General features: G+C 31.6%; 1 protein-coding gene across 4 annotated transcripts in view; it reads right to left on the reverse strand.

Moving 5' to 3' along the window:
• Positions 1-1,341: 1,341 nt before the first annotated feature.
• The window catches only part of LOC126966870 (homeotic protein antennapedia-like), a 254,008-nt gene continuing 241,977 nt past the window's right edge, over positions 1,342-13,372 (reverse strand). For all 4 annotated transcript variants that reach the window (XM_050811152.1, XM_050811150.1, XM_050811153.1 and 1 more), the window contains one exon: positions 1,342-4,224. In XM_050811152.1, the coding sequence (XP_050667109.1) occupies positions 3,974-4,224 (251 nt within the window). In that variant the 3' untranslated portion in view covers positions 1,342-3,973. The remainder of the gene's footprint in view (positions 4,225-13,372) is intronic.

Consider the following 13,372-nt stretch of genomic DNA (forward strand, 5'->3'; position numbering starts at 1 on the left):
TCTGACTTAGGTCAATAGAAGAAGACAGAGTGAGAATTAGCAATGCTTTAAGTTAGCAGACTATTATGAATATGAGGGTGTGTTTATGTTCCTTGCTTTTTACTATGTATATATAAAATGATTTTGAGATTCAGATCGGTTACTTTGTTTATAATACATTTTAGTACTATTTTAATTGTAAGATTTCATTTTAGTCCAACATCAATAAATTGGGGTATATTAATATTTGATTTTGAATTCTATTAATGCCTGATTTAGATTATTTCATATTTAGATTGTTTCTAACAAAGTAATTGTTAATCTCTCTTATCCTCGCAAATAAGATATATACGATTCGAATATCATTTTCACTTTTACTATTCTAGTTTCGTAAAACAAAGGTATAAGAAGAAATAACTACATTTAATTCACTTAATTTGTATAGAAATTTGTGACTATATTTGTGACAATTTCATAAGATTTGCACATAAACAAAATCTAGCTAAAGCTTATAAATACTGTGCACTACAATATAATATATTTATTTCAACCTCACTGTTTCTTTCAGGCAAGTATTTCATCTATATAATACTGTACGTACACCTTATGCTATTAATAAATAAATAGATGTTTCAAAAGCACATTAACAGCCTCAAATTACATGAACCAAATCAGGCGGCTACCTTTGTAAAAGAAATCCAACCGCAATTTCAGACTTGTCAAAATCTCATTAGTCAGCCGGGAAAGGAATAATGTCTGGCATTGGTTATGAGATTATTAAAAAGCGATTAGGCCACACCTAATAGTCTTCTGACGGAAACGTAATTTGTTGTTTATGGCAAGAGCAGACCAATCGCATGACAAGGGAGTCACGCGAAATCATTATTTTGTCATTAGCTTTGTGGGCTGAACATACTTATGGGATTAGCTAGGCTGTGTTTATTTAAATATTTCTTCGCGTACCTTCATATTTACAAGCTATTCGTGAAACAATCTCGCTGATATAAGTTGTTTGTACTCATAAGCAAATTATATATAACTTAGGATTCATGACTTGCTGATCAAATTTTTGTGTCTCGATTTTAATTTAATGGTCTACGATTTAATTATTGTTTTAAATATCTTAATTGTAACTAGGGCAGGTATATTAATTAAGAGTTCGAATCCCGGTAGGTGCAAATATTTATATGGTGAATATGAATGTTTGTTTCCGAGTCATGGATATTTATATGTATTTATGTGTGTTTAAGTAAGTATATTGTATTAAATATATCCTTGTCTTGTACCCATTATTTTTCATTGTTATTTCGTCAATTACTCATACAGCTAAAGCATATTTTCTAAAGTATTAATTAAAAATCATTTTACAATCATTATGCTTTATTTATTTCATGTATTTATATATTTATGACAATATCGTCTCGCCTAACCTTATTAAATCACTAATTATAGTAATATTTCAATAAATTTCGAATGACAGGACACAATGGTAAATAAAATCCGAATAGAATTTATTAACAGACTCTTTTAAGTTCTGTGTCTGTAGGACTACTTTGAAAGAACCTAATTTTTAAACCTAATGTAAGAAATTATTAATTTTATGAAACCAATTTTATATATTCATCTGGCAAGGGATCTTTTCTTTACCTTTAAATAACAATTATTGTTTCAATATACCTAAGTATATAAACCGTTTCGAATATTATTCTGTAAAAGCTTTTTTAACTTAATCCAAAATTAAAACATTTGAGCAAATAATATTAAACAATACAAAATCCCTGCCGTTGTTACTTTACCAAATTCAAGTACAACTAAGTATAGTTAAGCGAATCAATAAATAAATATTGTGTAAATATTGACAATGTACAGTTCATAAAATTTACATTTACTTAACGAACACAGCACAAATTAAAAGTACAAAACAGAGTCACTGAGATATTAGTGACAATTTACTAGTTACAAACTATTGTAGAGAAGAAAGTAATGTACAAAATGTTAAAGAATCCGTATATCGATATCCTGATGCACTGCCACACTTAAATAATACCTACTCGTTAAACTATCGTGTTGCAGCCTAAACACATGATCGGATTTGGTACGACCGAATCATCGGACCATATTAAATTTCTATCGCACAAAATTATTATTATTATGATCCGGACCGTACCCAGTACGACGCCGGACCAATTCGTGCTCGGCGCCCGCACCGTCCTATAGTCCGGCCGTACCAAATCCGACTATGTGTTTAGGCTATTATAAGTAAATATTATGTACGATCATTTACGTATATCGGTTTTTTAGGCAATGATTTTATAAAAATACCATTTACTATGTCTCCAAGACTTCTGACCTACACCTGCACCTTCGTTAAAAGGACTTTGAGAACCAAGTTTATTTTCTAACTTTGGTATACAGTGAACATGTCCACGTACCTACTTCCGTTAACATTATGAAAGAATAAGTTCGCTCTCTGTTTCAACAGAGTGAAGGTAACTTCCCACTTTAATATTACAACCTTCAGTGAATTTCTCTGTTCGGTATTTTAATATTTTTGATCGAAATGCGGGACTTTTCGTACCAATGGGTCGCATTCTTAAAAAATTACATCAATATAAATTTCGTTACACATTAATATGCTATCATTACGTATATGTGTTGTCGAAAAATCGTATACATTGCACTGTAACACTGGCCTTCCACTAAGAAGTAAGAATAAAAATCAGAGAAGATTCACTTAATAAATAATCGCTTCGAAACTAAAACGAAAACTTACCGTTAATATCAAATATTCACACTAAAACAATTGTACATACTCATAAATTCTAAAATTATAATTTTATATGTACAGAATAGTATTTCGATAGCTTAATTAGAAATAAAACTTCAAATATATTAAATAATAACAATATCGATATTAATCGCCTTCTTATCAATGGTTTCTTATAAGAGGTCCTTATGGTTTTGTTAATTCTCATCGAATCTATATTTGCCAATCGTGGATTCACTTTTAATGCTTGTTTATAAACGCAAATGTTATTTCAAAAATCCATTAAAATTAAATAAATTCAAATAAAATAATAAGCTAAATTCTGCAAGGTACAGATACAAGATTACGTGAAATTAGTTCCATCAATGAAATATTTGTTCATTTCCTTCATTTTAAATTGTAATTTTATGAACTAAATAATTAATAATATGACTACCATCTTGAACATAAAATTGTGAAATATATCTTAATATATATAAATCTAGTGTCTTGATGTTTGTTTCCAATGAACTCCTAAACTAATGAATGGATTTTAATGGGTATTACTTCATGGAGTGCATTTTGTCCAACTTGATAGATAGGATAGTTTTTATTTCTATTTGGGACCCATAATTAGTTTTATTTCCAATATTTGTTTTGTGTTGCCATATTTTCTATGAGAGAATTTATTGACGCACGGTTTGATAGTTCTGCTGTGAAACAATTTCATTATAACAACAGGGAGCAAATTTTAACGAAATATTATTGACAAATTCATAAAAAACAGTATTATTGTCTGTCGAGTCGGCTAGTGAAGAAGTAAACATCTCATTTGATCTATAATCAAGCATTAAAACGACCAATAAAGTTCAAATCAATAATTCATTCATCTCTATTTTCAAACATGTTTTTCCGTTTACATAAATAATGAAATCACATAAAGTTGCAGCATAACACACTGCTTTTTTGGTAAATATTGGTATTGAGATTGTTCTATAAATTAATTTATACTTAACAATTGTAAAAATCTCTTCATCACACTATCCTTTATGTCAAGTCACTAAGTTACGTATTAAGTTTATAGTGTAATATTGAAAAGTCCAACGTACAATTTATACAAAATGAAACTGTTCTTGTATCTCCAGAGCGTTTCGGAGTTTTCAGTAGCACGCAAAATATTTTATGTACGAAAATAAATGAGCACTAACGCCGACTTGTAACCTGAAACGAACTGAACGTATTATGATGTTACTGAGGAGATGTGGGTGGACTCATGTTGTCTGGCTCATCACCAGATCCTGGCTCCCCTTTGGTCTTATTCTCCTTCTTCCACTTCATGCGTCTGTTCTGGAACCAGATCTTGATCTGCCTCTCTGTGAGACACAGCGCGTGAGCGATCTCAATCCGTCTCCTTCGCGTCAGGTAGCGATTGAAATGGAACTCTTTCTCCAACTCGAGCGTTTGATACCGCGTGTATGTCTGCCTTCCCCGCTTCCGTTCTGAAATTGAACAACAAAAAAACGTTAATATCAGATACAAAAAGGCAAGCGTTTAATCATTGGCCGCGAGGCAACCCGGCCAGATTAAAAACTGCATAGGTATTCCTGATAAATGATGGCTATTTGTAAACAGCGAAGCCTTCGCCGAAGTTAATTGAAAATTGTTTTGAGCTTATTAATTTGTTAATTGTTTTTGCTTGGTGGCATATTTCATAGATAAAAGATGTAGGTACATAATATAAAAATAAACTTGAATACAAGTCGCATTTATACTACATCTATAACACTGAAATAATTTACACATCTAGATACACTGTGATAGCTGTGAAAACGTTGAAAAAATAGCGACAAACTGTTAACCTTTATTTTCAGCAAACTACCAAATCACGAGTGTAAGACGTAGACGTCATAAACACAAAAGAAATAAGCCTGACCTGTTATCATGAGTTGCCTTACAGCAAAAGGCTCTATCTAGGCGTATTTTAAGTTATAATATATAAACGGTTGTTAAGAATTAACCATATTAATAGTAACAAGAAATATGTCCACCCTTTCATAAAATACGTTGTAACAGCTTAAACGTATTAAGTAAAAGACATATTTTTCATGTAAAAAGGTGCACAGGTCCGGTGCAGAATAATAAATAATTTATTAATACTGATGGATGGCCAAACTGTTGCAAAATAAATGCAAGTAATGACTAACGCCACATATATTTATCAAAATGTATTTGTCGGTATAGTTATATCGTAAGCATGCTACCGGAGCCAATTAAAATAATTTAAGATGGTGTTTCTTTTTTATTTTGTAACCATTACTCTTTGAGATGATGGGCAGACTATTATAAACGATTGAACTTAATCTTAATGTTTTTAGCATTAAAATGCAATGTTTGATGGGAAAAAATTTCCTTTCTGTAAAATATACTTTTATAAATTTAATTCTAAAGATCTCTACATTGTTGGTCACGAGATTTGCTTTGTTTTTCAGTGAAAACAGAGAATTAAAAGAATTAACGAATTGAAAGAGTTATATTCTTATATTCTTTTCAAACTTTTAAGCTTCATAAATCTTAGCTTTATTACCTACACGACAAATTGTTTTATTATTAACTTGACTTCTAGTAGATAATCAGAAAAATAAATTGATTGTTTAAAGATGATAATATTTTATTTGCATATTAATTTTCAAGTTACGTAATAGTTAATAACTATTTGTAATTTGTGCTAGTCAGAAGTTACAAACGTATTAAAACCGTTTTTTCTTTATTATTTTCATATCAACTGGAACACGCGAATGTATCGCATTACAAGATTAACACGCTAACTTCGAAGAATTGCCAACACGAAGGGTGATATTACATTGCGAATTACATGCTAACTTAAAAACTCTTAGGAAACTTGGTGCGCTCTGTGTTCACTATAACACGCAATGTCTTGAGTTTTTTTTAAAGAAAATACGGGACGATGCGAGCAGGACGTTCAGCTGACGGTAATCGATACGCCCTGCTCATAACAGTGCAGTGCCACTCCGGATTCTTGAAAAGCCTAAAAATTCTGAGTGGCACTACAATTGCGCTCGTCACCTTGAGACATAAGATGTTAAGTCTCATTTGACCAGTAATTTGCCACATTACTGCTTCATGGCAGAAATAGTCGCCGTTGTGTTACCCATAATCTAGCCGGCATCCTGTGCAAAGGAGCCGCCCACTGGTAAAATTATTGAGTATTTAAAATCAAACATGTTCGTCATTGTGAAGTAGAAAGAGTTTTATTTAATTTCCGTTCCTATTTCTGCTTCCTCTAGCAGAGTTCAGATTGATATTTAATTTCATTTAAAGACTTAAATAGCTTAAAATGGCTTTGAGTCAGCTAGAGAACTTTTAGCGTGAGTAGGAATTTAAACTTATATATTAAGAAGAAGTATTTGTGTTTAACAAAAATGTATGTAATCAAAAGCATATCTTTTCAAAGCATTATTACTTTTAATGCTTTTAAGTCATTTGTAAAATATTTGGTTGATTACTATAAAAGCTAGGATATTTTAAATTTAAAAGAAAAACGCTGAATGAATAATCTTAAGGGTTCTCAGAGGCGCTAACAATATTACTTACTAACATTATTACTTATGTTATAATAAGTTATAATAAAAATAACTGTAGCATTAAGAGGAATCTGTAATAACTATATTTTCACTTTTCATCACACTTTATTCATGTTTCATTGTTTTGATAGTACTAAATGACTCTTTCGTTTTTGGTATACACAAAGAATAAAACCAATTAAATTTAACTGTATAAACATTACAATAGTATTTTATAAAACAACTTAGCCGTTTGGTTATTCTATTTATGATCAAAAACAATAATAAAGTCTTGGGAATAAAATTCCTTAAAGGTAAAAACATAAGAGATCTGAATGCTCTATGCAACGGCTTCAAAATTATTGCCCACTTGTTGCCCAGGAAATTGATAACAGACTCATCGCTGCCGGATTTTGGGACGCATTCAAGAATGCAGATTATATTGTCCTTTGAATATCGGCTATTGCCCCGAATTAACTGCTATTGTAATGCTGTCCATGCGCTAGCCATACCTACTTGACGTGGTGAGCTATCCATTTATTTCGTATGTTAATAAATTAATAATGCCTAGGTATCTAGACGAAAAGTTAATATTTATTCCAGTTACTTCAAAATTAATAGACCGAGCTGATTGAGAAGTTTAATCAATCAATTTTCTCCACAAATGTTAATTAGCGGTTATATAACACGGAATCAGTTTTAAGACTATCCCAATACTCAATCATTAAAAAAAAATCTCGAGTGGCTCATTATTAGAAACCTAACAATTAAGAGTTGGATTGAATCTATAATCACATCCGAAAAATAATAAGAGAGGTATCGTCAAATAGGAATTTCTCATCTAAATTGAAAATATACCTTAGTAAAAACTGCTTATATTCACCAGACAAATATTTTTAACTAAAAACTTGACTATATACTATATAATACTGCTACAAATCTTTTGTTAAATTTATATTATTGTAACTAATGATGTAGAAATGTATCTTATAAAATTTGCACGTCATAAATATTTCAAACATGTACTTAATAATATTTATATAACATCAATCTAACATGTTTATGCTAATAAAAACTTTGACTTTGACTTTGAATACCTAAAAATAGCTTTTTATTCAGATAAACAATTGGATATGTTAATATAATCTATAATTTTTATATTTTATATTTTTACAGTTTTCAGTCGGCAAAGGCCTCCTCTATACTTTATTGGATTTAATAACTCCCTTTGAATAAATGATCGAGGATGGACTGAAAAAATATTTACTTTTATAATAGAATATACACCTATGTTAGCTTCTACTAACATAATATCTGTTCACATTACAAGGATAATTTCACTCTTAATATTATAAAAATCTAGTGAAGTATTGAGTTATGATATTAATTTTGTCGGAATCAGATAATTTCCTACAATCTATAACTACCGTAAGATTTATTGACATAGAGATGAATTTCATACGTAAGTAACTAAATATTACGTGGCAAGTAATACATTTCAAGAATTCTCATTCGAATATCCCATGTGATGTTAGCCAAACAAAATCGTACACAATAAAGCTCATGAAATCCCCTTCGTAGAGGGCTTTGTGCATTACAGAGGCGGTTTCATCGCGTTCCAAGATGCATAATACATGATGCCAAAGTCAGATTTAAACAGAATGTAATAAGAACATTATTTGGACACTCCTGATGGACAGGAAGACACTCTTAATACTGCTGTGTGTTCTGTTAAGCTGGGATGGGTTGAGGATTAAAGAAAGCCTGTTTACAACATGACTACATGTGCGACGATTTATTAACATATATTTAATAATTGATTTTTTTAAATTATTCAAATATTATAGTATAATAATAGTAAATAGGCAGTGATTTTGGCTTTATTTTAGCACATTTCGGCTTTTGTTTATATTCTTCGTGCTTGAAGTATTTATAAATGTCAATTGCTTAATTTGATCGTATTCTAAAATATCAATACATAACTTTTCCCTTCATAATATTATCATATGACTTACAGAATTCTTGAGTCTCGTGAATGAAATGGCAGAATTATCATATTTGCAAGAAAAGAGACAGAAAGGAAGAAGAAGCCTGTTTAAGCGAAATTGAAACGTAAATCATGAAACACTGCCACTCAACATACAAGGCAGCATCCAGGAACAGCTTCATTGTTGCTGATCTTCATAAGTTGAATCATAATAATTAGGTAGATTCGTACTTATAATTCCCAATTTTTGTGTCATAAATATTTGATACATTTAACTTTGAACTTATAATATAGAATTTATTTAAGCAGTAGTTTTTTTAAACGCTCGTTCACTATATCAACTACGACAACATATGGCGCATGAACTAACACATGTACATTTTCTATTAGAATAAAGAAATTAAAAGTAAATTAATTAATGATACATAACTGTAACAAAATATAGGTAAAAATAAGTTTCTGGTTAAGAAGTATAAGTTATAATCCTAAGTTGACTATACAGACTTAAAGTGTAATATAAATTGATTTTTAAATAATTTTAAAATACTATATATTATTTACATTATAAACTGTTCTGTTGAATTTAACTAACTAAATATTGTTTTTGAGCGTATCTAGTAACAAAAAATATCTCTCTCTTTCTTAAGATCAGAAAGAAAAGACATTCTAAAGTAACATAAAATTCAATTAAAAGTTATTAAATATTATTTATGGTATAAATAAAGGGAACTTTTCAAATATGTTTATAAGATTTTCAAAATAATAAAAAATAAAGTTTTGTTGAAAATGGTCTAAATTAATGAGAACTAGATATGGGTACTGAAGATAACTGAACAGTGGTAGCAGATTTATTTGAATCTGATCACTTTTCAACATTGCTTATCCTTTTCTTTGGGCGAAAAAGAGCATTATTAATATTTATTATATTATATTGCTAAAAGATTGCAAGCATAGTTATATGTACCTACCTAATTGTATAAATGTACCTAGCAAATACCTATCTATAGAAGAATATCCAATAGGAATGGCTATTGTATTTTTGCATCAGATAAACGCAGCGTTTTTTCCGCTCGTTCATATTGTGCTAAAAAGAACACACGTCGTGAAGGGTCGCAACTGGCACCAGTGCATGTGTCGCCCCGCACACACAAATAATACCGGGGAGACTGTTGCCATGTTTTGACTTCAAACACTTCGCATTTTTTACGAATTGAAGCTAAGTTGTTCATCCATACGACCTTTATAGTTCTCTCTATCTGTGAACATGATTTCCCGCACGATGGTACAATTGTGAGATCTACGTTACCCGCAACAAGATGACAAATTTTTTTTTGAATCAGATTTCTTTAACTAAAAACTAAAACTAACTTACGTAAAAAAATATTCTTGTATCCAGTGTATTAATGGTTACAGCTTTCTCAACATATTTAGCTTATAAACTTGTGCAGCCATTCTACTTATACCAAACGCCCTTAATAGTTCCTAACTGTACCTCGAATGAAAAATGTTTCTCAACAAGCTATAAATCAAGTAAGGGAAATAACTCCGTTATAAATAAAATAAAACTAATGAATTATTTACAAGCCGCAGCGACTGAGGCGTCATATCTCATACCTTTATAATAAGTCCTGTCCATTTTAATCTACGAATTCGTTAAATACAAATTAAGAATAACTATACCTAATATAGACTAATTATTCATATTAAATAAAATTGTAAAACATTCTCGTGTTGGACATATAAAACTTATACATCTGAGGGCGACATTGAAATTTTAATTTAATTCGATTCGGTATCGCGTCTGTGTTAAACAAAAAATATTGCAACAGCTTGAAGCGATATCGAGAATCCATAATTCATGTCCTACAAATTCATAAATGCGACAATCGACAAACTTCAACAATTATAACGTTCAATACATGACCTTATTTCGTATGAATTATAGTTTGAATTAAATTAACAATGCACGTACACTTATGCTGTTTCCGCGCATGCTTCGTTATTGCAACACCACGTATGATATGAAACAGGTATTCAGATTAATGCGATTTCTCTTAAAGGCTTCGTAGGTAAATAAAATTGCTGGGCACCGATGAGCTTGAGGGCGAAGGTGAAAGGTCGAAAGTCGACGCCAGCTAAATTTAATTGATACAACATCGCAAAAACGATTCCCGATGAGTATTAATACTTTCATTTTATTAAGTTGCCTCAAACATTGCGTGATTTAAAATAATCGTATAGATGATGCCAAGCCTCGAGGGAAATATAGGCAGGTCATTTAACAAAAACATATTTATATCGAAAATTAAACCTCAGTTGTCAAGACTAATGAGTTTTACTATAACAGTAAATGATTCGAAAGCAAAAATATTTCTTAATCGTTTGGTTGGAGAACAGTATTGCCGATATACCTTTCTCGCTCGTCCTCACTGCTAAACGAAACGCCCTTTAAATTTTTATGTTATCCGTAGCTTTTCAACTCTGAAAGATTGCTAGAAACGTGAGGTGAAACAAAAAAGTATCAAAAACAAGGTTAAATACGATATAATTTTCAATATTATGATAAGTTATAATTAACTAACCCGACATATGGTTTCATGCTATATTTTATAAAATTAAGAACGAGGAATACGTTGATTACTCAAGGAAATGAAACAATTGATTGGTACGAGAAGGAAAAACAAAAAATGCGGAATTCTTTCAAGCTGGGGCTATTAATCATTGTTGGGGCTGGGCGGATCGCAGACATAATCTTCGTTCGCAGTTCACTATGTACGGGCATGCCTAATGACTTTTGTTATACCTATGTAAACTATTGTTATGTAATCTCTGATGGCCCATAGCTCATTCGTTGAAAATATTACGCTTTGCTGATTTAAATACAAAACCGATTTATTTATATGCAAACATAAAATTTTAGTCTGTGTTTTTTTCTTTATAATTAAATGTTCTCTGTGATTAGTATTAGTTTTACGAGAAAATTAAATCATTAGCAGACAGTTGTAATCAAGGCTATGTTGATTTTTCTGATTATTTTTCTTAAAATTTTACTATCTGTCGGAAGTCACGTTTGATCTAAGCCCCGATTGGCTTATTATTGTATGTAAAATTATTTATATAATTATAATTAAATATCCTTTATTATTCTAATCTTACTAAATCAGTCAAAAAACTACCACCCATCTCAAAAGGTATGCCTCAGATCTGAGAATAACGGGTGCAACAAACTCAGTGGGTTTTTTTTTAGAAAAATATGGCTGCAATATAAAATTGTACAATAAAATTAATTATTTGAAAGAGCTCGATGCAAATAACTTTACGAAAAACGGGCTGAAATATATTACAATCAAATTGCTAGTTTATTAAAGTATATTAATATTTTCTGACTAAGATATTATTATTGCATAGACGAGAAATTACAAATGGAATGAAAATATTTAGATTAGATTTAATTATGTAGCTGAATAAGAATGATGCATAAATTTTGAAATAATAAATACATAAACAGCTAACATGATGAAATAGAATCACTTATTATAAATACATCGTATTAATCGAATGAATAAACACACAAAGAAAAATACAAAGAGTGCTGTTGTATTCAATAAATAAAAATTTCGCCCATGAAAATCGTATCATTTTAACATTTACATTAAAATGTATGATGACGTTGAAAAAGGTAAATCATACAGAAACATTTGGTCAGAGCTCGAAAAGAATTTATATCAGGAATACAAAGCCATCAGTCAGCCTGTTTGCCGCTGATTCCCCGCGTGTTTTGCAACCGAAATGGAATGTTATTCACACAAATTTCGCTTTGGTGTACGCTAAAAATTACGCTCCAACCTCGGATTGAACGAAATTCCTCGCAAAAAAGGTGTCAAATGAAATATTCAAATATATTTTAATATAATTCATGCGGCGGGCGTTTCATTTCTCTCCCTCGTAATGGAATGCTAAATTTTCAGGCGAACAAAAAATATATATTAATGCGCGTACCTAATAGCTTATACAAACTCGTTTGTTCGGTATTGTTATACACAATGGGTGCCATAACTCCGCGTCGCAGGCAGGGCCGGTGACGTCTTTGTTTCCCGGCAACACTGGTTCCGTGCCCGGCGTCGCTTCACGAGTCCTACACCCGGCAGCGACACATTACTCATACCAACTCACTTACAAACATCGATCAATATTATTAGCATACGCATTTCAACGCCGCTTCTTCAACACAATATAATGAACTAATTACATCAACACATACAATAGCTCTAGGATCCCGTATAGTCTAATTACATTGCACGAGCCATTAAGATAATTTGCAGAGGGAAAAACACGATGAATATTTGAAAAGGCGATAGAATGTGAGTAATTGCTTTGGATCACGAAGCGAAAAGTTATGAAAGCTGCCTACGGTGATTTTTCAACGCCCGCCAAGATCGCAAAAATCATGATGAAGGAGAAAATATTCAATCATGTAGACTCTTTGTGCGAGGTAATAATCTGCGGTATACGGAAAAATTCATTTAGGCGCAATACTTGCTTCAAGATGGGTTCGCTACGGGACACCGGCTCTCTAGGGAACTCCCCATCCCTAAGCTGAGGGGGCGGTCTTCGCTCCAGAGAATATTTGACACGGGTCTGGCAGATAGACAGGCCGGTCGTGTGTGATCTAAGCAGGAAACGAGGGGTTTTTTTCTCCCGTCGATATCGCTACCTACACTTTATACATTTATGATTTATGTGAAGCTGCCATCCTCCACATGTGCGCCATATCATAATATGAAACTTTTCTACTTAACTAATGAAAGCTTTTGACGTGACTCATACATATATCTATATCGCAGTTAACTAGGAGTAACTATATAATAATGAAGTAATGGGTAAACGAAGTAGAAGTGCGCTGGGAAGTGATAGTATATTTTTTATTTTAGAGATGTCAAATGAAAATAGGGGCCTGATGTTAAGTGATGACCGCCGCCCACATTCTCTTGCTACACCAGAGGAATCACAGGAGCGTTTCCGGTCCTTAAGGAAGGTGCACGCGCTTGTTTTGAAGGTACCCTTGTCGTGTCGTCCCGG

This window comes from Leptidea sinapis, chromosome 11 (assembly GCF_905404315.1).
Source record: "Leptidea sinapis chromosome 11, ilLepSina1.1, whole genome shotgun sequence".
Lineage (NCBI taxonomy): Eukaryota > Metazoa > Arthropoda > Insecta > Lepidoptera > Pieridae > Leptidea > Leptidea sinapis.